We start from the raw sequence: 24451 nt of genomic DNA, 5'->3' as shown, positions 1-24451 counted from the left end.
AACCATTTTCTTCCTTCCGAGAAAGAAGTGAGCTGGAGACGGGCTGTCACAGTTATCGCCAAATCCCCATCATCACTCTCTTCATGTATAATACCCTCTCTGGTGGCACGCTTCAGAGATTAAAGAAGAAAGAACCCCCGCTCCCCCTTTTTTGTTGTAAATGCCTCTAACTGTATGTCCTGTAACGGACTGCTGTGTGTAACCGTTCCTGTTACAATGTGACTGTTTTGTTCTGAGAATAAAAGACACAACCTGTTGGGTATAAAGACATTTCTGTACACCATTTATTCAGCAGTCCTCCTCCACATGACGAAGAACAGAACAGCTATTCAAATAAATCATACATAGCACATGTAAGAGATTAAACAACTCTGCTGCACACACAAAGCACCTGTGATTAATGTGGTCTTTTTTACAATAAATACAGCGCTCTGTAAAAACAGAGTTTTGCAATTTGAATTTAAAAAAACAAACTATTATGTCTGCCTCGTCATTGACAGATTTCTTTCTGTACGTCTGTGGAAACAAAATAGGTCCATTAAAACAGATTTTAGCTTTACAGATTTTTATTTTGGCTGTGTCGCTCTGCATATATGCCAGAGATGGCCACTGTGCCCGCTTCCCCGAGTCGATTGTTGTACTGGCGCTGACATACGCGACATGAGTGGCATCCTCATAAGAGTCTTTAGTTCCTGTCTGACAACCTATTATCTCTTCCTTCTGCTTCCTCCTCCTTCTCCTTCTCAGCCGAGCACGCTGTCATTAAAGGCCAGACACACCACGGCCTTCTGGTGGCCGCTGTATTCCCTTTTGATCTCACCAGTTTCCACGCACCACAGGCGAGCCAGGTTGTCTGAGGAGGCTGTGGAGTGAGTGAAAAAGTAGAATTAAAACAAAGCAATGTCTAGCCTTACATGAAAGTATCTAAAAGTTAAAAAAAAAAAAAAATCATAAACTGAGAACAAACCTACAGCCATGTTTCATTTTTAAACCCCTTTTACATCCTTGCAGACGTAATGGCAGGGCAGGGGTTAGTATGATAAATGAGGACAAAATCAGAAAATGAGACGACCTTTTTATCTTACAAACAGCCACATTTCAAATCTGCAGCCCTCAGATAGATTGCAATGTTTTACTTTAACAACTCTTATTCAGTTTAGAGATCTGGTGTTACTGTGTGCTGCTGTACGGACCTGTAACAATATACTGCGAGTCTCCGGAGAAGGCGCAGTCCCACATCCAGCCTCTGGATGTTTCTCCCGGATTATTGCTCTTGATGCTGAGCTCCGTCATCAGTGAGAAATTGGACGTCCTCCAGATCTTACACGTCTGGTCTGCTGAGCAGGTGGCCAGCAGCCTGGAGGCGACGACGAATGCAAAATGTCAAGTTGTATTTTCGGTGGGGAAATGAGGGGTAAATTGGAGAAAAAGGTTCACTCACGTGGAATCGGGGCTGAACTTGCAGCGGAGGGAATAGCGTTTGTGTGCAGGGATCTTGGTCTTGGGAATGAGCTGAGTCACTTCATCCCCGATGCCTCCAGCGAGGTTCCACACATAACAGTTTCCCTGTAAAAGAGAGCCGGGGGACGGACGGACAAGGTTTTCATTAACATGCTATAAAAGAGTGAATGTATTATCCTGCACCACATATGCTGCAGATTCTTTTAGGCAACTGACCGAGCTGTTGACTGCTGCCATGTAACTCGCATCTGGGTCAATGTGAACTGAATTAATTGAGACCTCCGGCTCTGGAATCAGCTGCTCATTATGGTCTGTCTTCAGATCCCAGATATGGATCACTCCACTCTGGTCTCCAACTATCAACTCTGCCTAAAAAAACATAATGACATCTTCGGCATTAAGTGCAAATGCGCCAGATAATAACCAAGAGCACAGCCTCACCTGATTCATCTGTGTGTACTGAGTGTCTCACCTGGTTAGGATGCAAGCACACGCAGTTGATTGGAGCGTTTACTTGGAAGATCCTCTGACACTGCAGATTTCTTGACCTACAAGGTAGAGCAGGGATCAGAGTTTAGTTTGCTGATCATTAAATAAACAAAGACCATTGAGCTTGTCCTTCAGTACCTCAGATCCCATATGCGAGCCATGCAGTCCTCTCCTCCTGTGTACATCCAGCGTCCATCTTCGTGGAAGCCCACAGACGTGATGTTCTTGCTAACTCCATCGTAGTTGATGACCGGGTTGGGGTTGTTGGAGTTCAAGTCGTACATGCGGATATGCTGATAACCTTGAAAGCACAATGCAAACATTACTATGAAGCAAAGTAACATTAAGGTGAGAAATGAGAAAAAGGATTGTGGGGAAAATTGTAACCAACCTGCAGCTGCAATCATACTTCTGTCAGGTGTGACCTCGAGTGAATTTACTTGCTGAGAGTAAATGTTAGGGAAGTGGACAATGTAGGTTGCTGCTATAGTTAAAACAAGTGGAAGAGTGTCTGGAGAGAGAAAGAATGAAAGTCAGCAGAAGCAAGACAGAATACATGTGTGAATGAGAGAGAGACAGCCATAACAGTGAAGGTAGCTGAGTTTAGATACCTGAAGTCAACCAACTAAAGTAAAAGACAGTCCACAAGAGAGATGACAAAGAGTGAGCAGGCAGGCTGGAGAATGTGGGGATGAGTGTCAGAAGGATAGCAGCAAGAGTGAAAGTGAAGGTTTATAAGATGGTAGTGAGACCTGCTATGATGTGTGGTTTAGTGATGGTGACACTGACAAAAAGACATGAGACACAGCTGGATGTGGTAGAAATGAAGATTTCAAGCTTCATTCGGAGTAAAGACAGCGGTTTGGAGACAGGTTAGAGGCGAGGCTGAAATGGTTTGGACATATGCAGAGGAGAGACAGTGTAAATGAGACCTGTGTAGTGTGAATATGGAGCTGCCAGGCAGGAGGAAAACAGGAAGACCACAGAAGAGATTCTTGGACATGCAGAGGGTTGGTGTGACAAAAGAGGAGGCCAGGGACAATGTGAGATGAAGGCAATTAACCCACTGTGGCAAACCCTAAAGGGTTTATAGAAGATCTATAAACACAGAACTAAAACAAAAGCACTTTTTGCGTTCACGTGGATTTTTGTGAGAACATCTGATTAACTTTGAACTTAAAACCTGAGATTTATAAATGGTCATAACCTATAATTATTCAAACATGACAGTACACATTCTGCGTAAGCGTCCATATATCAGGGTAAGGATACTGAGTCCTGGTGCTGGACCGTCCTGGTGCAGATCCCGCTGTGGGCCTGCCAGAAGCGGACAGTGTGGTCGTATCCAGCCGTGGCCAGAATGACCGGGTCGCTACCCACCGTCCCCTGATTCACATTCATGACGAACTCCTGGCGGATACTGCAGGGAAATTCGATTTGCAACAATTAAAGTAAAATACAAAACACAGCTAAAGCACAAAAAAGGGTTAAACTGTTAACGTATCATAAGCTAACTTTAGCAAAAGAGGCTAGCCAAACGTATAGGCTGTGCAATAAACAATAAACGCTTCTAGTATGAAACCATTAGATCCCTTAACTGTAACAACACAGCAATACTACCGTTTTAAAAGGACAAATTTCTTTAGTTCCCTTTGTTGTTGTTAGTGTTGAAGTCAGCCAAGAAGTACGTCTCTTTAACGCGTCCCTTGGAAACATAATAGTGTTTCAAGAGTTCCGGTTTAATCACTAGATCAGTAATGCCCTCTGCTGGTGTGTCCACGAAGAATAGACATGCTGCAATTAGATACAATGATTTTCAAAGAAGTGTACACCAATAACTCATAATATTAATTAAGACTAAGCGGATCTCATTATGTAATATTGCAACATCTTTTAATTTCAGCTTTATCAGCATCGTCTGGAAAGTTGCTTGTGTCAATATGGTGACATCTCAGTCCTAATACTCGGTACTAAAGTAAAAAAAAAAGAAGTAAATAATAGAAAGTTCAAAAATGCCATTGAGTCAATAGGATTTAAGATGATCGCTTCTATCACTGTATCCTGTGTTATTCTAAGTACTACTAAACTTTTCGTACATTTCAAATGGCAAGGGGTGAATAGAAACATAGCTGGATGTATAGAAACGTGCCAATATGGATACACGATTGTTGCTTAACTAGTAAGGTTTTTTTTCGGTTTATAAAAAATTACACTCCAACCTCGTGACATCATCCTCTGTCTGTACAACCTAGAACCGCTCAGAAAAACCTCACAAATACTGTACTCTGTACCACAATCAACAATAGCTGTAACAGGTATTAACTACACATCTAGTATCAACTTGACAGTTATGAAATACTCATTATTAACAATGTAAAAACAAAAAGGAAACAAAAACTATTGCAAAATGATATAAAACTAAAGACATTATAAATCAAAAATCGTCATGGTATATTGTCCCCTCATAGTTTCATATATGATCTACCGTCTGGAATGCATTGATGTACAAAATATAAAATTATTAAGATTGAATTAAGATTGATCATTATCTAAAAATAAAAAAACAAACAACAACATAAAAACTCAGGTGATTAAAAAAAATAAACATGAGGCCCAATCAATATGATTACTATTTGTTTTTGTCCTAGTTTAGTATTTATTCCTAATTTTGTGTCGTTTTTGGTGTTTCTTTGGGGCAGATCCGGTTAGAAAAGTGTTGCAAGTTAAGCAACATTTTGTACAAAAAGTTTAGGTGCTGTAAGCTTAAGCTTCAGTCTCCACCTTTTCAGCCAGTACTTTAATGATTAAAATATTAGCTTCAACACACCCGCCATCAATAGTTTCTTGGGCCCACATTAAAATATTATAAGATACATTTTAAGAATAAAAAAACTTAAAGGGATGAAATTACTGTTTAATAAAACAGTTCTTGCTCTTCATTGTCAACATCCGGTTTCAGAATGGTTGCTGTTGGTTACAGCTTCACGTCAGAGTTTGGCTCATTTACCTTTGATTGGCCGAAGTCAAGGTGAAGAGGAGAATTCACAATCAGAAACCTGTGAGTCTGTTTGGGGGAAAATGTAACTTAAGTGTTTCTGAAAATGTAAAAATGAACATTTTCAGAGTTAAGTGTAATAAAGTGGTTTTTAAATTTGTTTAAAATAAATTGTAGTACCATAATTAGGGTACAGAAATGTCCCCAAAGCATTGTTGGATTTTCTTTTGATTGATTGATTAATTGATTGATTGAGCTAAATTAGGAAAGGGTTTTCCAAGTTTTACTATTGTATGTTTACTGCTGAACCTGAGGATAACATGTTTGCAAACTGTTAAATGTTTGTCTCCAGTGCCTATAGTTATTATTTAAAAGAGGCTAGTTAGTTAGCTAGCTAATGCCATACGCAACTCTTTTATCCAAAACCAGTTAGCTAATCCAACCAAACTTGCATAAGTAGAAAACAAATTGAGAGTTTATGATTGTGTGTCACCTATTCATGTCTATGACAGTGTCATACTAACAGCCCCATCATGTAGCCTCCAATGACTGTAGCTTTAGGCTAATGCGAAGTCAGTAAAATGTTAGCATGTTGTCTAAATAAGGTACACTTAAAGTTAATGTGTTGAGTCACTGCTCTTCCGGACATACAACTTAAAACTGTCAAAAGTTGTCAATTCATTTCAGTGAGAACTACAATAATTTTTATTTTATTTATTTTTTACCTTTATTTGACAGCTTTATTTGACAACATGTCATTGGTTCATGTCTATCATTACCCAGGTTGATACTTTACACTTATATTACATTTCACAGTAACTGGTACAGGTGTCATGCCAAACATTAATCCTATGTTTTTATGTGTGCGCGATTATTAGTTTTATTATTATTTGTCTAATATTTTTGTTATATTATTAATATAATTAATTAATTCTCCATCTAACACACTGTAAACACTGTAATAGTTACACCCTTTTTACACACTTTTCTACTCAGTAATATTCCTGTCAATATTCTTGATATTTATTTATTATCACCTCTGTCAATCCTTGATATTTATTGTTGAGTGATTTGTATATATTGTGCTATTTCTTCAATTTGCAAATCTGCGACATATTGTATTGTTAAATAGTCTAGTCTGTTTCTGTTTCTGTATTGGAGCAAATGTAACCCACATCATTTCCTGTGGGACTACTTAACTTTTTTATGCAAGAAAACACCTCGCCACGCTCTTCATACTCTGAAAAATTATGCAGGAAGTTGTTTCTCCAAATAGATCTGTATATCATGGTTTTCTTTACCCCTTTTTCCTGACCTCTCTCAGATGCGGTTCTGGTTTCATTATGCATGAAATCCATGAGAGATGTAGAGGCGTCGTTGTAGAGGAGCAGCTTCCCTTCCCAGAGGTGGCGCCTGTGTGCTTCAGACTAAAGCAGACGAGTAGACCCCGCAAATGGTTCCTCAAAATAGTCTCTGGCCCATATCCTTTCTGTACTGAATGAAGTAAGAATGTCATTAACTCAATTTCAAACCTTTTTATTTATTTTTATGTTTTTTTTTTCTCTTGTATACCACTCAATATGTCCACGTAAGCTTCATCTGTTGATGAATTTTATGAATGTGTTTAGACCTTAACCTCTTCTTCTTCTACATGGTTGGATTATTTGTCCATACTGGTGGTCCTGCTCAGCTGCGTGAATGACGGCATGTACCAGCCTTGTGTAGAGGTGGAAAAGGAGAGCTTCACCCGAGAGGTTGTTTAATGAGCTGAGCGTCAGAAGAAGAGACTAGCAGACTAGAAGTGTTTACTAGAGACCTGCTTATGTTTTAGTCCAATGCTTATCACTGTGCAGAAGAAATTATGCATCTTCATCATCTTTGGTTGGCGGTTCTAGTTCTGTAGAAAAAAATGTAAATTTTGGGAATCATGAATATTATGCTAATATTTCTACAGCTGAACTTCAAATCATAGCAATTTAGATGAAGATGGCACAACAGGCCCAACAGAAAGTATACAAATGTACAACACGTGAACTGTCCCTTTAAAGACTAATGATAAGCTGTAGTTTATAACACACTTCGTAAACTCTCTCATTTGTTAGTACCATAATGTGCTAGCGTAATCTTGATTCTTGACTTCATGATGTCCTCGTTGAAAAATCCCAAAGTGCTTTGTCAAGGACAGGTTTTAAGTTTAAAATGTGAGTTTTTGTACCATATATGATACTAACAGTGCTAGTCCTACACTTAATATTTCAATTCTGCAGCTGCTTTTTAAATGTTCTTCTTTAAAAACTGACAGGATTACTCCCATCATTTAAAGGATTTTTTGGTTTGTCTTATTTGTGGCCAAAAACAGATTTAACACAGAAAGAGAGAATTTTGAATGACAAACATGTATTTCATTTCCACCTATTTCTGTTGCATGACTTTAATTAAAATGGTTATCTTGTTTTTCTTAACCTGACATAAGTCAGCATTAACTTTGTCAGAACAGTCACTTAACAATATGTCATCTTAAAGAGGAGGTAACTTATTGCAATAAGTCAAATTAAACAGTAAAATCTTGTAGAAATGGATCAGAGCCCATAGCCTGACCCCAAGACCCCCTTAAAAGCTCAGATGCAGCATCTGGATATAGTATGTTATATCTGTGCTACTGCCGTTGTTACCAGTGATTGTATGTTAACAGTATGCCTTGCCTTGTTTTGATATTTGATATAATGATGTTTTTCGTTCTCTGTATACAGATTTTGGGTTCTCTCGTCTTTCTTTACTTCATCATGGAAATGCTCATTAAGACAATAGCCCTGGGATTCATCGGCCATAAAGGAAGCTACCTGAGCAGCCACTGGAACAAGTTTGACCTTTTCATCATCTTTGCAGAGTTAGTATCCATGTGTCTATGTGTCTCTAGAATTTAGTTTCAGTTTAAAAACTTTTGCAGGGCAATTCCAAAAAGATGCAGTTTTACATTATTGGAAGGCACACTTATTTTTATGAATGAAAGAAAGTAAAGCTCATCTTCTTGTTTGTGTCTGTAACTGCCCCCTCAGGCTAATGGATTATACGTTTAGATTCTTTAATCTCCACGTAGAAGCATCTCATGCCATCAAGCCAGTGAGACTAATCAGCCGAGTACCAAGTAAGTTGATATTTACAGAGTTTGAAGAGAACAGAGGCCTGATGATTGTCATTATTTAGATTAGTATGGTTATTTTGAATGTACACTACATTGTTTAGACTGGAGGGCTAAACAAGGAGAGTTTTAAAAGGCAGGCAAGCATGTGGCATGGTCATCCAAGTTTGTGAATTTGATAACTCAAGTACAAAGTGATGTGTGAGTTTCAGTACATCACCTATGATATCATAGATGTATTTACTAAAAATCTTGGACTAATTCAAATCTCAGTGTCCTTGACCTCAAGCTCAGGTTTTCTGAAAATCTTGTGATTGCGATAATTCGAGAACAAGGTGACGTAGGATTTTGTAATTGAATCCATAGGTGTGTCTACTGGGAGGTTGAGGGGTAGCAGTGTTTTTTCTTTGTTAAAATCAGATTTAGTTTAAAATGTTGAAGCACTCCAGTTAAACAACAGTAACAAAGAATTTTGCTCCACAGGTTGTTTATTTGTAACTGAATACTGTGAATAAAGGTATTTATATGTGATTATAAAGGGGAAATGTAATATTTCATCACTGCATTGTAACCGTTGTGACAAATCTCCCTGAAGTATACAACATCAATAAAATATCTTTTAAATATTTAAGCTTTCACAGTAAGTAATGTAAGTAAAATTAAATTCTGAGACATTTTTCGTGGAATCTTTTCAAAACACAAACTGTAATAAGAAATTAGTGAAATTTGTCACTTTCGGATTTATTTCTTCAGGATGTTTGGTTGATTTTCTGTCTCTCTCCAGTAAAATGAAATAACCATAAGACCACAGAGAGCAAACTTACAATTTCAGGAGGGGATCAAATAATTATTTCCCCCAGTGTATGGATTCGTTGTGTGGTCATCGTCGAGCATATGGAATGCAGTAATTGAGTTTCTGTTAAGCTTTTTACTATGATCTGTACAATTCCACAGTACCTGCTGGATCCAAGGAGAAGGGTTTTAGTCCAGACTTACAAAACAAATTAAAGTTTTCAGAGAGAGTCTAACTATTATTCACGTAAGCTACCATTTTCTTGCTCATTCGTGTAGGTATGCGGATATTGGTGACAATACTCCTTGAAACAGCCCCCATGCTTGGTAATGTTCTCATCCTCTACGCGTTTGTCATCCACATCTTCGGAGTCATTGGAGTTCAGATGTGGGCGGGGAAGTTGCGCAACCGCTGCTTCCTGGGCGAGGACATCCTGACGTATGTAAACTGCTTCATCTGCTCTTCTAAGACTTTCATGTTTTTTCTTTTCTCTCTGGGCAGCACAAGCTTCTAACAAACTTTAACCAATTAATTAATCCAACTCTCTGCCTATAGCAAATAATGTCTTTAAGTATTAAATTTATCAAATGCCTTCCATCCATTTTCTACTGCCTATCGGGGGCAGGGTCGTGGGTGCAACAGCCTAAGCATAAAACCCAAACCTCCCACACCCCAGCTTATCCAGTGGAACACCATCTGACAGATGTAATCTCTCCAGTTTGTCTTGGGTCTACCCCGGGACCTCCTCCCGGTGGGGACTGCCTGGATCACCTCACCCAGGAGGCATTCCAATCAGATGCCTGAACCATCTCATCTGGCTGCTTTCGATGTGGAGGACTAATGGCTCTACTAGTGAACTCCTCAATCTATCTTTAAGGAAGAAACCACCCTTTGGAGAAGTCCCATACACTCAAAGTACCCCCACAGGATACTCAAAAGGACACCGTCAAATGCCTTCTCCAAGTCCACAAAACAGGAGGGGAGAGAGCAGGGGTCTCAAACTCCAGTCTTCGAGAGCCGGTGTCATGTAACTTTTTCATGTGTCCTTGTTGCAACACACCTGAATAAAATTAGTAGGTCATTAGCAGGAATATAGAACTTGGCTGCATGCTGAAATGGCAACCCCTAACCCTACTCAAGTAAATTTAAGTAAATGTAAGTGTTTGGAAAAATATACTTCTAAAAGGACTTTTATTGCACCATGTTCATTCACTCATGATCTGCTGTAACATGAATCAAATGGCTGAATTGCCACCTCAGCATGCAGTCAAGTTCTATAGTCTAGGGAGTTTGTTCTACCTGTTCTGTCCTTGGGTTTTCTCTGCTGCTCCGGCTTCCTCAAACAGTCAAACACACACGTGCATGTTCGGTTCGTTTGTGGTGCTAAACTGGCTGTACATGTGAGGTAGATAAATGTACTTTTTACTTTTTCACACAGGCCCAGGTAGGTTTGGATAATTTTCACTTTAATAAGTTCACTCCTCATTTAAAAACTGTGTTCTTTATTTACTGTGGTCATTTTTGTCTAATAGTAAGTGTAACAAATATGCAAAAAATGAACAAATCGGGAAGGGGCATACATTTTCATGGCATTGCAAAAACCCTACAATATTAGACAGAAAACCTCAACATCTGACATGAGCAAGTACCAGGTGACTGTGGGACAGAAAAAAAAAACATTCTTACAGAAAGAAACATCTGGCAGAGCCAGGCTCAGGGATGGGTTGCCATATACAGCAGCTTCTCATACATACAACACTGAAATGATTGACTATATTTAAATGATTGTTTTACATAATATGTGCACATTGTTATCCGTTTCTATCTAGAATGTATAACGTGTCCCTGAGTCCATACTTTGTGCCCATCTTTGGTGGACGGTCCTCGTTCATCTGTTCACCTGACGACAAGGGTGGAGGACGCTTTTGCCGTGATGTGCCGCCCTACCAGGAGCATGGCAAAATCTGCACACTGGCAGCAGACGAGCCGATCCAAGCTGGCCAATGTGTAAACTGGAACATGTACTACAATGTATGCCGTGCTGGGGACCACAACCCTGACTTGGGAGTTATTAACTTTGATAACATCGTCTATGCCTGGATAACCATTTTCCAGGTAATAAATTGTTGATATGCATAGAAAAACATCTGGATTATGTCGACCTCTGTATGGCAGTTCACTCAAAGATTCAAAATTCATAAAACAAATGCATTTTCTTTGGCATGTAGTGCAGTTTATCTGTTCATCTGCCTGCTGTTTTGCCATCTATTATCTGGATAGTATTTGTGTCTCCCTACTCCCAGGTTGTGACACTTGAAGGATGGACCAATATCATGTATTATGTTATGGACTCTTATTCTTTCTGGAGTTTTGTGTTTTTCATACTTGTCACTATTGTAAGTACCCACACCTGTTAAATCATTTTTATTATGTATTCAATAACAAGTATTGACGTGCCCGTCTGGAAACCAAAACCACTAAATCAGAGGATGCTGAACTTTTTGTTTCTTATGTGTAGATTTCAACAACCCTTCACAGTTGGTTGTGCAATTTCCCCAGAAACTCTATAGCTAATTCTTCATCTCCTCAACTAGATGGGCTCCTTTATCATAATGAATGTGTGTGCAGTCATTATTGCAACCCAGTTCTCGGAGAACTTCGCAAGAGTCACAACAGAGCAGCATGCTGGTCCTCTGTCTTTTAAAAATCTCTTCAGGAAGTTTGTTTCCTTCCTGAAGATGATGACCACCAGGTAAGAAAAGTACTGTGGCTTTAAAATCTCGACTTTGTTGTGTTTGAGGTCAGATTTGTAGTTTACAGGGTGTTAAAGTGTCAGGAATGTATTTTTAAAGTATTACTCATGTCAGGCTAGGTAAAAAAAAAAAGTTGCGCTTTCTTTACAAATGGAAATAAAAAGAAGAAATATTTAAAAAAAGAATACAGAAAGTACTAGAAGAACATAGGTCACAGCTTAGGTCAATGAGGTCCTTTTGTTAGCTATGAACAGTTTTTCACGTGCTGTGTGTTTACATCATAACAGGGTGCAGCCCATCAAGAGCTCAACACATGTCAAACCCGCACTGGTAAGACCAGTTTGCAACTGGGTGCAGTAACATCAGTCATAATAGCGTTAGCTGTTTGTGATTGGCCTAACCAACTGTCTCATCTTCCAGCATCAAGTCTGGATCCCTTTCAAGGAAAAGTTTAACATTCTTATCAACACTAAACTCTTTAATGGAATCATCATTATTGCTATTTTCATCACTATTGTTACCATGGCGATAGAGCACTACAACCAGGTGAGACATGTTTGCGATTATTTATTACATAAATTTGATCTCAGTGATATTAGAAGCTTGCGCTGTTAGATTAAGAGTAAGAAGAGATAAGAGGCTTCATTAAAAAAATCCATATTTACTTTTGCATCTAATGATGACTCTTCCCTTACGTTCATGCATTTAAATGATTCTTATTTCTCTTGTCTGTGTGTGATTCTGTTTCCTTATTTATTTCCATTTTCTCCTCCTGCAGCCTCAGGAGTTGACGCGAGTATTAATTGTCAGTAACATAATTATTACCATTATATTTGTGGTGGAGATGATAATAAAGTTGATCGCCCTCTCGTGGATGTACTTTGCGGACCTTGACAACATCTTCGACTTTGTGGTTGTTCTCACCAGGTATAAACCTTTATCCTTTGACTTTGAAACTTTGCTTATTGTTTTATTGCGTCACATTCGCAAACATTTCTTTGTTCTTTAGGGGTTTCTCAAGTTTAAATAAATGTAACTTTATTCTCGCTCTTCTTACTTTTGTCATTTTTATTCTTCATATAAATATTTCTGAAGCCACATCCTAGTGTTTGTATCATGTTAGATGTCTTTCCAACAGGTCAGACTAATGATATCAGTATAATAAAACATGATCTCAGCATACGGTTATTAGTCTTTGTGGACAAAGTGGTCTGACAGAGCTGCACGTTAACGTGTTTGTTTGTGGTTTTCAGTTTATGGGAATTAGGCTCCAAAGCTGATGGCAAGCTGTCAGTTGTGCGAGCATTTCATGTGCTGCGCTTCGTGAGGGTGTTTCACTTCCTCCCGTACCTGAAGAGGCAACTGCTGGTCCTGAAGAGGACGATTGGAGGGGCATCCACTCTGTGCTGGTTAATGCTGTTTGTCATTTTCATTTTTAGGTATGTATCCACACACCAAGAGTCTCGGTGTACACATTTGTGAGCTCTAAGATGTTATATTCATAGACTGTATATAAACGATAGACGTTGTTTACTGGGCTGAAAAGTAAAGCCAATACCAAAGTTCCTTTAAATTACATTCTGTCTAACAGCCACCAGGGGGCGACTCCTCTAGCGTCAAGGTTTTTTGGACGTTTATGGGTCTGTGAGTGAGCCTACTCGCATCAGTAAATAATCTCCTGATATAGATTTAAAATTCTTAATACATTGTGGTGCTAATTTTATAAATTATGAAAAGTAATGATGGGGAAAAATGATTTTAAAGCATTGATACTTTGCGCCTGCCAAGTGATTTACATATGAGCATGCAGTGTCCTTCACTCCAAAGTCAGAGCTACTAGTTACAATTTAAAAAAACTTGATGAATAAATAAATATATTTAATAATTTGCACAAGTTGAGGCTTCAAAATGACTGTTTGCTTCTTTAAATACAGTTTCTGATTTAGTGGTTATATTTTCTGTCACCCTTCAGATGCCATATTTACATACATGTGATTCTCACTGCAGCTTGCTGTTTGTTTGCAGCATTGTGGGCATGCACCTCTTTGGATGCAAATTTCACTTCAGGTCAGTATATAATGAAACCGCTGATGATCGAAAAAACTTTGACAGCCTGCTGTGGTCCATGGTCACTGTGTTCCAGGTGAGGTTTTGACTTTGGGATGTGTGTTGTTTCATTGTCATGTACACTCAATGGGAACTTTATTAGGAACATGTGTCACCATCAATAGAAACCTCCGGGATGTGGGAGACCATAAAGTGTCTAGTGAGTGTATGGCTGGAGTCTTTATGCATGGAACATGATGTGCTGTGTGTTAATAGATAATCTTTTATTATACTACATATTATCAATGAACTTCTAAATATTCAAGAACATAGAAAACACAATGAAAATGAGGCTGTAGTGTAGGATGTGGGGGAATGTCATCAATGTCATTGATGTACAGCTGACAAATCTGCAGCAACTATGTGATAATAATGGATTGCATTTATATAGCGCTTTTCTAGGCAACGAGAGCGCTTTACAATTCCACTATTCATTCACTCTCACATTCACACACTGGTGCAGGCAAACCAGAGTTTTAGCCACAGCTGCCTTGGGGCAGACAGACAGAAGCGAGGCTGCCATATCGGCCCCTCTGGCCATGTGATGCTCTCATGTCAATATGGACCAAAATCTCCAAGCTGTGTTTCCAGCACCTTGTTGAATCTGTGCCACAAAGAATGAAAGCTTTGTTAATCTATCTAGATTCTGACTCAGGACGACTGGAACGTGGTGCTTTATAATGCCGTGGCTGCCACCTCCCCGTGGGCAGCTATCTACTTTATTGCCATCATTGTGTTTGGAAAAAATGTTCTTCTTAATGTACTGGTGGGCATAGGGGTTGACAGCTTCCAGGCCAGGGTAAGAACTGTTTCAGTTTTCTTGAGTTAAATGTTAAGTTACGATAACATTAAAGGTGTGTGTGCACACACACCGCTGCCGATCTCTGTTTCCTGATGTACCTTCTGACAGCCCAGTGAAAACATTCATCAAGACTCCTCTCGCTGTCCCAGCTTGGCATGTGAGGCCGAAAGCTCCCTTGAGGAGGTACTGAGAAGGCTTTTAATTGACTTTGCTATTTGCTGATTTATAAATCCAGCAACTGGCTGAAGGTGCCTTTGTTCAAACATTCACACTGCCACTCACACCTTTGCTCATGTTATTCCAGGGCCCCAGAACAATCACAGGAGAATATTCTGTTCCTGCCACTGAGCCCAGCAGATCCAGTGGGAGTGCCTCAGCCTCTGAGATTCCCTCCACACAGACAAAAAACAACAGTTTCACTGTAAGTATAAAAATGATTGTTTTTAAGGTCTAGTTTGGCTTTTTTTCAGTATTTTATTTATGCTTTGGATAAAGAGGAGTGACCGATGTGTGACCGTTGACTCCTGCAGAGATTTTTGAATAGGATTCAGAAAGTGCTGCTGTGGTGCCAACAGCATAAAGACTGGTCATTGTACATGCTGTCTCCACAGAACAGGTAAGTGATTCACACACAACAAGGGACACACACTTTATACTTAGTTTCATGAGATTTTTTACTCTTTACTTTATTACGTTTGACTGGACAGAGCTCCACTGACTTTTACGTTTTTACTAGCTGAGATTTCCTTAACACTGAAGCTCATTCAGGTCCACTAAACTAGTTAATAGTTACTCAGAACTTAGACTTTTCCTGTGCGGCTCCACACATCTGTAATTTACTTGGATACAAATCAACAGTCATTTAAATTGTATTTAATCCGCCGTCGCTCCTGTCCTATCTGTTGCTGGCATTAACCCTCTGGAGTCACCGAACACGGCAGCACATTCAGATCATTCACACGTTAGCAGCAAGATGCTGAGTCTTTGTTTCAACTGGTGTTTGAACAAGTTTTAATCCTAACAGTGCAGCTATGTGGATGTTAATGGCACTTTGATGCAAATAAGTCCTACACCATGAAAATAGATTGACGCTAATAAAATAACCATGCTTACAGTATGATGAAAGTGGCCTCAGAGGGCTAACAGCAGCATGTTTAGCTGGATAGACAAAGTCCTAATGACGGTACCTGAATAGTGTATTTACTGTCCATGTCCTGTTTGTTATGAACTGTACAGGTTCTCCCTGATTTCCTTGACCTTGTAAGACAAATCAACATTTTATAGAAAGTAAAGTAAAAGTATAAAATTCTACACTTCTGAGGACCAGTTGGATTCAAACATATACATATTTTACCTGTATATTCCATGAAAGGTGAATTTGTGCATACACATACCTAAGTTTAAAATTAGTTATCTAAAATATTCAAATGGTTTTACAGAACAGTGAGAGGAATCCTCGGGACATTTCAAGCCTCATGTTTTTCTGACCCTAATTGTGTTTGTTTCGTTCTTAAACGACTGTAATTAAAGTGTCGGTGTTTGTTTTAGGTTGCGTAGATTTTGCCAGCGTTTGATGTCTCACAAGGTGTTTGACCATGTGATTCTCTTCTTCATTCTGCTGAACTGTGTCACCATTGCTATGGAGAGGCCCAGCATAAACCCTAAAAGCATGGTGAGACCCACATCTGGAGCAGTTACAGATATACTCACTCAGAGAAGCACAAATATGTAGACACATTTCAGATGTGGCATCGGTGTGGAGTTACATGCTGCCAAGCTGGGTGATGAACACTTCAAGCCTCTGTGCAGTCCTGTAAAAAAAACGTAAAAAGATTTAGCCTGTAGAGTCTGAGCTCTTTGAGTCTTGCACGGTCTGACTTTGGGGCGAACTTGCTCCTGAGAAGATTGTGGCATTGTGTTAACACTCACTCGAACTCCCCAGACCAGCACACGGACAGTACTTTTGCTTCTATAGAGGTTCTTACACTTGCACGTAATGTGTAAAACCTCTTTAGTATACCTAATGAAGTGTCAAGTGAGCGCATGTTTCTAAAAGAAAACACATGTAGGTTACAAGTGAATGTCACTCTGCTCTAAAGGAACGCTTGATCCTGAATGCATCCTGTTCTGTTTTTACTGCCGTCTTCCTGATCGAGATGGTTATTAAGGTAAACACCAGATTTGCTTTTATTTATTTTTTTCAAAATAATGTTCTTCAGTTTTGAGCAAACATTTTCAACCTCAGATTGTGAGTACTTTCAGCTGTGGGAATCAGGGATGTTTTGAATTTATACTGTTGATTTATTGCTTTAACACAAGGTTATAGCTCTTGGCTTGGTGATCGGGAAGGGCAGCTACTGCCGGTCATTCTGGAATCTCATGGACGGCTTTTTGGTGATTCTGTCCTTAACCAACTTTATTATCACTTTGGTCACTTCTGACAAAAAGAACATGCTCAGCATCCTCAAAGTTTTTCGGCTGCTAAGAACACTTCGCACGCTGAGGTACCGTGTGTACACACACGCAGTGTAAATAGATGTTTGCTGTCATATGCAGCACCTCATTTGAGATTTGTCTTACTTTTCTCTGTATATGTCTGTGTGTAGATGTGCTGGCGTTAATACATACATGTATGTTTGTGTGTCCCAGGATGATCAAGCAAACCCCAAAACTGAAGCTGGCTGTCAAAGCTCTTATTGCCTCTGCTAAACCAATTGGGAACATTGTCCTGATTTGCTGTGTCCTCTTCTTTTTCTTTGGGATCCTTGGGGTTCAGGTTAGCCCCCACCCCCTCCCAAACACACACACACACACACACACACACACACACACACACACACACACACACACACACACACACACACACACAGAGACTTTTTGAACAAAATTACAGCATGACTCCTTGTTAGCTTTTAGCCAAACATTCACAGTTAACACCCAAGAGTGTGTACTCCTTTTGGCATCAACAGTGTAATAACCTGACATCAAAATAAACCCTCTGCCTCTGTCTTTATTTCACACTCGCGCTGCAGCTGTTCAAAGGAAAGTTCTTCTACTGTGAGGGTGAAAACACTTCAAACATCACCAATAAGGCCGAATGTCTCTCTGCTAATTATACGTGGGTTCGGAAGGAGTACAACTTTGACAACTTTCCTCAGGTACGGACTAGTTCCACATTGTTGTTAAGTACAAGTATAGAAACGATCAACAGCTCCATATTTATCACAACTTGTCCATTATGTCCACATTCCCCCCTCTACACATGTCCAAATCATCTCGGCCTTCCATCTCTACCTTTGTCTCTAAATCAAGTTTCATATTTAAGTCCACCTCTAGATCAACCTTCCCCTTCCCCCTCTCGTCCTACTTTGTCTTCGGCTAACAGTAGCATGGTTTCCACTGGCTCTGTTGGTCAACAGCACTGTAGCCATTGTTAACAGTTAACCCTCCCCTTTTATCTGAGGTTGGGATAGGTACAATGAGTGTGGCTGAGTTTAAAACATTTCATCTCAGAAGTAGGATTCAAACCCAGACCTCCAAAGGAGACTGTGACTTGTTAATATTAATGTTCTACTAATATTGGCACCCGGAAAATAAATGTATGTCAACTTAACAGCTGTTTCTGTGTTTCTTATTCAGGCTCTGATAGCCTTGTTTGTGATGTACTCTAAGGACGGCTGGATGAACATCATGTATGATGGACTGGATGCTGTGGGAGTAGATCAACAGGTAGTTTTGCTACCAGTACTTTAATGTATGTTTTACATTGTTGCTAACACACATTATGAAGTAAAAGGATTGTGATTATATGGGATGATGTAACTAAGTTCATGGTTTGAATGGACTTTTTTTGTTTTTCAAGCAAGTTTCATGGGTTTGTTAACTGAGTTCTTAGGATCCAGGAAATAAATGAAGATCTGAAGGACATAATAAAAAAAACATCGACAAATTCCTGTAGAAGCAGTAAGGGTGCCCTTAGTTTTTCACATACTATTTTTACATTTTTGTTTAGTTTTTGTAAATTAATAGTAACACAGACTAATGCTTGATGTGCTGTTGTTCATCTGAGGATATATTTATGTCATTTTAAGACCTGGTGGTGTCATGATCTATGAAAATTTGACATCCTCCAAGGTCTTCAAGGTCACCTCAATAATTTAAAGGTCAAAAGACTGTAACTTAGAAACTGTGGTGTGTGTTGTCAACATATAGAAAGTACCATACAAAAAATTAAAATATCACGTCACATGACCTCACATGACATGACCATGTCACAATACAAATATTGCAATATTTTCACTGCACTCCAAACTTTTTTAAAATACATTTAAAAATAACAAAGAAAACAATGAATATATACAAAATACAATACTATTACTGTTACTATTACAAGTAAATACCTCCCACAGAGTGAGGTGCCCTGACAGAGGTTTGCTCTCTGAGCGCTTCTTTTACATGTTTCCAGTCCTTCACACACTCAAGTCTAATGTGACAATAGAACGATTATTAAAGTCCGATTATTTAGTTCTTAAATTTCTCACAGACTTTCCTCTTGTGTTTCTTTTTCAGCCTGTGAAGAACTATAACGAATGGATGCTCATTTATTTCATCTCCTTCATGGTAATGAGTTTTTTCCTCCTCGACATGTATATCGGCGTCATGGTGGAGACCTTCCACGTGTGCCGGCAGCAGCAAAAACAATCGCTGCAGAGAGGAGGAAACTCACGGGATAAACGTAAAGGTGATGAAAATAAAGCATCGTTGGGCGAGATACTGAACTCTGAGACTTCCTCTCGATGCACCTATCAGAGTGTAGATGTTGGTGGATGTTTAAATACCTGTACCCTTACATGTGTGCATGTCTCTTCCAGGTAGAGAGGAGAATTATTTCAGGCACTACTCCCTCGTGCGTCGCCGTATCTATGACCTGAGTACCAGCAGATTCCTCGAGTTATTCATGACAGTAGTCGTCTTCATTAATGTCGTGTTGATGGCTTTGGAACACTATAATCAGCCTTTGGTAATGCAAATCCACACACACACCTACTCCTTTCAAAAAATGCACATGTATCTATGATAGAAATGTGTGTGTGTTCAGTATGTAGATCAGATGATAGAGTACTCCTTCTATGTGTTCACTGTCCTCCTGGTCCTGGAAATCATGCTAAAGGTTGTGGCATTTGGCGTACTGAGGTTCATAAAAAACAGGTAACACAGTTTTGCCCAAGAATTTAACTTACGTGGTTTGTTGGGTTTTGTAAAGGCCTGATTGACTGCATGATGTGTGTGTGTCTTTAGTGGGAATATGCTGGACATCGCTATAGTCTTGGTTTCCTTCATCGTTATCATTTTCACCAAGATGAATATGGAAGACACTCTTCCCATTAATCCCAGCATCCTGAGCGTCACTAGAGTGCTCAGACTAGCACAAGGTACACACACACAAACACACACTTGACAATATGAGATATTTTTTATTACTAAGGCATTTGTGTGTTCTACACATCTACAAACACTTTGAAGACAACACTTGTTTCCCTTTTCAGTGCTGAAGGCCAAGAAGATCAGAGTTCTGCTGAGAACCATTACTAAGACGCTGTCACAGGTAAACACCCAGAATAAACTCACTAAGACCAGCTGATTTTACTTTCCATGCTTAGAAGTCTTTAAAACAAACCAAAAGTAGGATATATAAATATATACATTCAAATCTTCAAAGAGGATTTCACAGGCATTTTGGTTCCAGGTTGGAAACCTCTGTCTGCTCTTTATGTTCTTCTTTTTCATCTACGCTGCACTGGGAGTGGAGCTCTTTGGCAACCTCGGTCAGTCAAACTACTATCATAACAGTCACACGCACATAAATGTATTGTGCATGATGCAAAGGAACCTGATAGATGATTTATTTTATTTGCACTGTATCTACGTTGTTAAGTAGAAAAACAAGGAAGTGAGATATTTGCATAACTTGTACAGCAGTTTGGTCAACTGAGGTTGTTAGAAATGTGCTAAACTGAATTATTGCATTTATCAAGGAGGCAGTGCAGAAAAATCACTCTGTGTGTGTGTGTGTTGTCAGAATGCACCCCAGACTATCCGTGTGAAGGCATAAATCAGTACGCTAACTTTAAGAACTTCGGGATGGCGCTGCTCACACTGTACAAAGTGTGCACAGGGGACAACTGGAGTGGCATTTTGAAGGTATGCTTGTACTCATTCACCCATGCACACAAACTCTGCACATGTTGTCTTTTAAACAGTGAAGTCCAAAACCTGTATGTAAGGAATAATCAACACTTGAATCTCCAGTCAGGGTTTTGTGGTTCATTTATACCTGCTCTGTGTCTCTAAAGGACACATTACGCCCATGCCGTCCCAATGATAAAGCCTGTCCCAGCTACCTGTGGTGGGCCTCGCCAATCTGCTTCGCCACCTTTGTGGTCATGGTTCACTTTGTTCTGGCAAACCTGGTGGTGGCAGCTGTCATGCAAGCGTTGGGGGAAAGCAAAGAGGTAGTGTTGCTACATGTGAACAGACTTAGAGAGCCCAAAAACATGCAGGTATTCACCAATAAGAAGATCTGGTTTTGAAACCAGGATCACGCCGATAACCAGTTGTTCTCTTTTAAACCTCACTCACAGTATCTCACAGTGGGAAAAGATGGCATGTGTCCTGAAACAGATCAGTGTAATAAGCTGAGACAAGGGTGACCTCATTAAGGTTCTGTTTGGACTGGGCTGCTGACTTGTAAACATTCTGGTACATGGAGGCGGTGAAATGCTCTGTCTTACCTAGTATAGAACATAAGTTTGGGTGGAAGTGATATGCCACCAGCTGCTCCACCACTGGGGCCTCAGCAGAACCCAAAACCCCCAGTGGTAACTTCCAGTCCAAAATGAACCTCGATGAGAACTATGTGGTCTAAAGATTATTCCCAGTAACACCCCAACTCCTTCATATAAGCTGGAACAGTGGGCATAAGCTGCTCAGCAGGTTCTTGATAAGAGGACATCAATTTCCTGTTATACAGATCCCTTTCCTGCCCCATCATCCTTTGCTGTGAACCAGTTAATAGACAACCTGGCTGGTGCATTTGGTATCTGTCAGCTTTGATGGCAAATCACCACTCAAACACTAGGTCACTTTATGTGCTAGAGCGGTAACTACATACACAATGCCTCACCAGAACTTTTGTGATTGTCCCCCCCAGAGGTTTGAAGGAGAAGTGTGAGTTGAAATTTTTTTTTAGGAAAGAACACACCTTCCATCTGTAATCTAACAGTACAGGCTAAACTTTAGCTGTAGTCAAGCTAGTATATATATGGCCAAAGGTTTATGCATATTCATGAATGTAGGCATGAATGTCATAATAATTTGAGGCTTTTATTGATTTCTTTGAACTGTTTATTGATATAGAGTACAATTATTCTAATGCCTTGAAAAACAAGACTTTGTTCCATGGGTTTGCAATTATTGTACACCTAAGTCACACCTTAAATAGAATAGCCATCAATAAGCTTGTGCTAAAATTATTGCTGGACATTTGCTGAAGGTAATTCTTGGCAGAATTGATAGAATCAATTTAAACTGTTTGGTTTGTTGGCACAGACCCAGATTTCAAGCATAAATCACAAATTTTCAACATGTTGTGGCCGGAGGCTTTGGGAAGGCCATCCTAGAAGCTTAATGGGCCATTTCTAAGCAGTGTCATCCAGAGTCATCAGTTTAAACAATTATGAAAACGTACAATTTAATATAATTATTTGGATATGTCACCATTTTGGCAACTGTCACCCTCAGATGAGGGAAAATTGGTTAGTGGGTAGTCATTACAGGAAGTGGCTTTTGAATGGCAAGCCATCTAGGCCATAAACATTTACAAATCATTTAAGAAACAATGGAAAAATCAACATTTATTAAGTCAGGACACTGTAAAAGTTGGTGAAAACTCCACGATAGTAAGTGGAGTTTTGAACCTCTTCTTCTGAGTCATTGAATGCCGCTTTGTACATCACACAGCTGCTCAACGTTTATGAGCACTGGAAAAAGTGTGTTTTTTCCAGTGCTCAGTGACAGCAGCGATGGTGCTTTCTTAAATTATGCAGGGCCCTACCCATTTTCTCATCCACTTAAGTTAAACTTTAATCACCTGGAAAAGAAGAAGTGCAGACTACACCAATTCATCATGGAATTTAAATTAAGTGGTGAGAAAACCATGGGTAGGGCCCTGTATAATTTAAGAAAACGCTGTCAGAGCTGTCACTGAGCGCTGGAAAAAGCATGCTCAGTGCTCCAAAAACGCCATTTTTCCCACCACTCAGAAGGAGGCGTTCAAAAAGCCACTCGCTGGCATAAAATATGGTGTTCTGGCGGGGTTTTCCCCGACTTACAGCATCCTGACTTATTAAACTTTTTAAATCATTTCTTAACCAGATGGGTTATAAAAGTGTTGATTTATGGCCTTTTGAAACCTGAAAACACTGACAGCTGTTAAGCATGGTGGTGGTATATTACTACCAGTGGTTTCGGTGACGTTAATTATATAGTTCATTTTAAAAAGGTATTTAGTGGCGAACGTGTATAGTATCCTATAATATCTGAAAAAATGCTAATAAAATACCTTGAAAACTGTTTTGTTGACCATGGATTATCCAGTATTAATTCTGCCACATAATAATAATCTAAACAAATCTTGGATTTCTCACGCTTACAATGAAATAAAATCTTACACAACAATATTTAAATATTTCAGAAAAGGCCTAAGACTGAATCCTCAGACATCATGCAGCAACCCCAGGAGTCTCCAAGCGAACCCGTCATATCCAGCTCAGCTGGTACCACCGAAGGAGTCCACTTGTAAATCACTTCATACCTTAGACTTGTTTTTGTTTATACTTCTCTGTTACTGTGACATTTTCTGATATCCTGTAAATGTTAAAATTTTTATGCCTATGTACTTTTATCTTACTGTAAACATCTTTAACGAAATTCACTTAAATGTTAACAGTTCCTTTGTTAATAGTTGTTTATATAAACTATAGGTAAACACTATATATAGATAAATACTACAGACATACACACGTTGTTTACAATTAGTAGTATTATAGTAACTACATTACAGGTGTGTTTAAACACCAAGATCCATGATCTTATGCACTCTTTTAAATGATCAAACCTTTAAAATGTAAAGGAATAAACTTCTTATAAAAAGTAGCTGAACTGTCTTTATTCCAAAATTATTTCAAAATGAATTGAGATAATTTCATAGATTTATCACCACACAAACACACACTCATGGTTTACGGTATAAGTGCTTTCACTGTATAATTAAGCAGTGTCTACATCATGGCTCATTCTACTTTAAACGAGGTGTGAAAATTAGTTGAAATTATAAAACACATTGATGACTAATATCACTGAGACAACAAACTGATCCAATCAATAAAAGTCACTTTTGGATCACTGGAGAGTTGGGTACAGATTATTGGTAATAGAACAGTACTGCCCTCTGCTGGTGTGCAGAAGTAGGGCAATATTTCTTCTGCATGTTCATGCACCAAGTTTGGGTTTGATTGATTCCTTGTTTTGCAGTTTTTTAGAAAACTTGACAAATGAAGGCTAAAAAAAAGAAAAGAAAAGACCAGAAAATCCATTATATTTTTTATGACTCTTGGTCTGAAGAACAGAAAAACCTTTTCATCAACTAATGCATAAAATTCAGAGATTAAATGGTGTCAACTTGACTTAATTCTTTAAACAGAGCAGTACCTAATCTTTAAAAATGCTTCAAAAGTATGTATCACACACTTCTAGGGGCTCCAATGACTGAAGAACATGAAGAACACAGCTTATTGTCTAACTTGTGCATATTTGGAGATGTTTTAAACCCAGACTGCTCGTTAGCTTTCATATA

The 24451-nt window shown here is 39.1% G+C and overlaps 2 protein-coding genes across 3 annotated transcripts; one reads left to right on the top strand and one right to left on the bottom strand.

Annotated features, from left to right (window-relative positions):
- Window positions 1–266: 266 nt before the first annotated feature.
- On the bottom strand, window positions 267–3682 carry mlst8 (MTOR associated protein, LST8 homolog (S. cerevisiae)). Of its 2 annotated transcripts, XM_084938127.1 has the most exons (10): window positions 3568–3682; window positions 3466–3479; window positions 3223–3370; window positions 2342–2393; window positions 2089–2251; window positions 1934–2009; window positions 1678–1830; window positions 1442–1566; window positions 1194–1357; window positions 267–862 (listed from the first exon to the last, which is right to left on the bottom strand). In XM_084938127.1, exons 1-10 carry the CDS (start codon window positions 3664–3666, stop codon window positions 744–746), a joined length of 1113 nt encoding a protein of 370 aa, XP_084794253.1. In that variant the 5' UTR covers window positions 3667–3682; the 3' UTR covers window positions 267–743. The 2 variants fall into 2 exon arrangements, with proteins under 2 accessions (XP_084794253.1, XP_084794252.1); XM_084938126.1 differs by lacking the exon at window positions 3466–3479 and having other exon boundaries at window positions 3571–3662.
- A 1233-nt stretch (window positions 3683–4915) lies between these two features.
- Window positions 4916–23707, top strand: LOC146381931 (voltage-dependent T-type calcium channel subunit alpha-1I-like). Its single transcript, XM_084938123.1, has 33 exons — window positions 4916–5008; window positions 6270–6425; window positions 6597–6699; window positions 7696–7832; window positions 8002–8090; window positions 9156–9315; window positions 10707–10992; window positions 11181–11273; window positions 11472–11629; window positions 11918–11960; window positions 12051–12176; window positions 12409–12557; window positions 12884–13069; window positions 13656–13773; window positions 14380–14535; window positions 14647–14721; window positions 14843–14959; window positions 15069–15154; window positions 16087–16210; window positions 16638–16706; window positions 16858–17042; window positions 17188–17314; window positions 17571–17696; window positions 18178–18267; window positions 19108–19279; window positions 19410–19558; window positions 19637–19746; window positions 19837–19970; window positions 20085–20143; window positions 20285–20363; window positions 20618–20739; window positions 20892–21050; window positions 23291–23707. Exons 2-33 carry the CDS (start codon window positions 6289–6291, stop codon window positions 23396–23398), a joined length of 4032 nt encoding a protein of 1343 aa, XP_084794249.1. The 5' UTR covers window positions 4916–5008; window positions 6270–6288; the 3' UTR covers window positions 23399–23707.
- Window positions 23708–24451: the final 744 nt, after the last annotated feature.

The sequence above is a fragment of the Perissodus microlepis genome, chromosome 8 (genome assembly GCF_051167445.1).
Source record: "Perissodus microlepis isolate ML-2025 ecotype Zambia chromosome 8, ASM5116744v1, whole genome shotgun sequence".
NCBI classification, from domain to species: Eukaryota; Metazoa; Chordata; class Actinopteri; order Cichliformes; family Cichlidae; genus Perissodus; species Perissodus microlepis.
Note: the sequence above shows the minus strand (reverse complement) of the source record. Positions and strands in the feature narration are given on the sequence as shown.

What these genes read in the sequence shown, in the direction of transcription:
- mlst8 (XM_084938127.1), bottom strand. Translation starts at nt 3,666, where the DNA reads ATGTTTCCAAGGGACGCGTTAAAGAGACGTACTTCTTGGCTGACTTCA. An exon ending in AAGTATGATTGCAGCTGCAG is followed by an intron (nt 2,252 to 2,341) that starts GTTGGTTACAAT and finishes TGTGCTTTCAAG; the next exon opens with GTTATCAGCATATCCGCATG. An exon ending in AAGTTCAGCCCCGATTCCAC is followed by an intron (nt 1,358 to 1,441) that starts GTGAGTGAACCT and finishes CGTCGCCTCCAG; the next exon opens with GCTGCTGGCCACCTGCTCAG.
- LOC146381931 (XM_084938123.1), top strand. Translation starts at nt 6,289, where the DNA reads ATGCATGAAATCCATGAGAGATGTAGAGGCGTCGTTGTAGAGGAGCAG. An exon ending in CCTGGATAACCATTTTCCAG is followed by an intron (nt 10,993 to 11,180) that starts GTAATAAATTGT and finishes CCCTACTCCCAG; the next exon opens with GTTGTGACACTTGAAGGATG. An exon ending in CTCACGGGATAAACGTAAAG is followed by an intron (nt 19,280 to 19,409) that starts GTGATGAAAATA and finishes TGTCTCTTCCAG; the next exon opens with GTAGAGAGGAGAATTATTTC.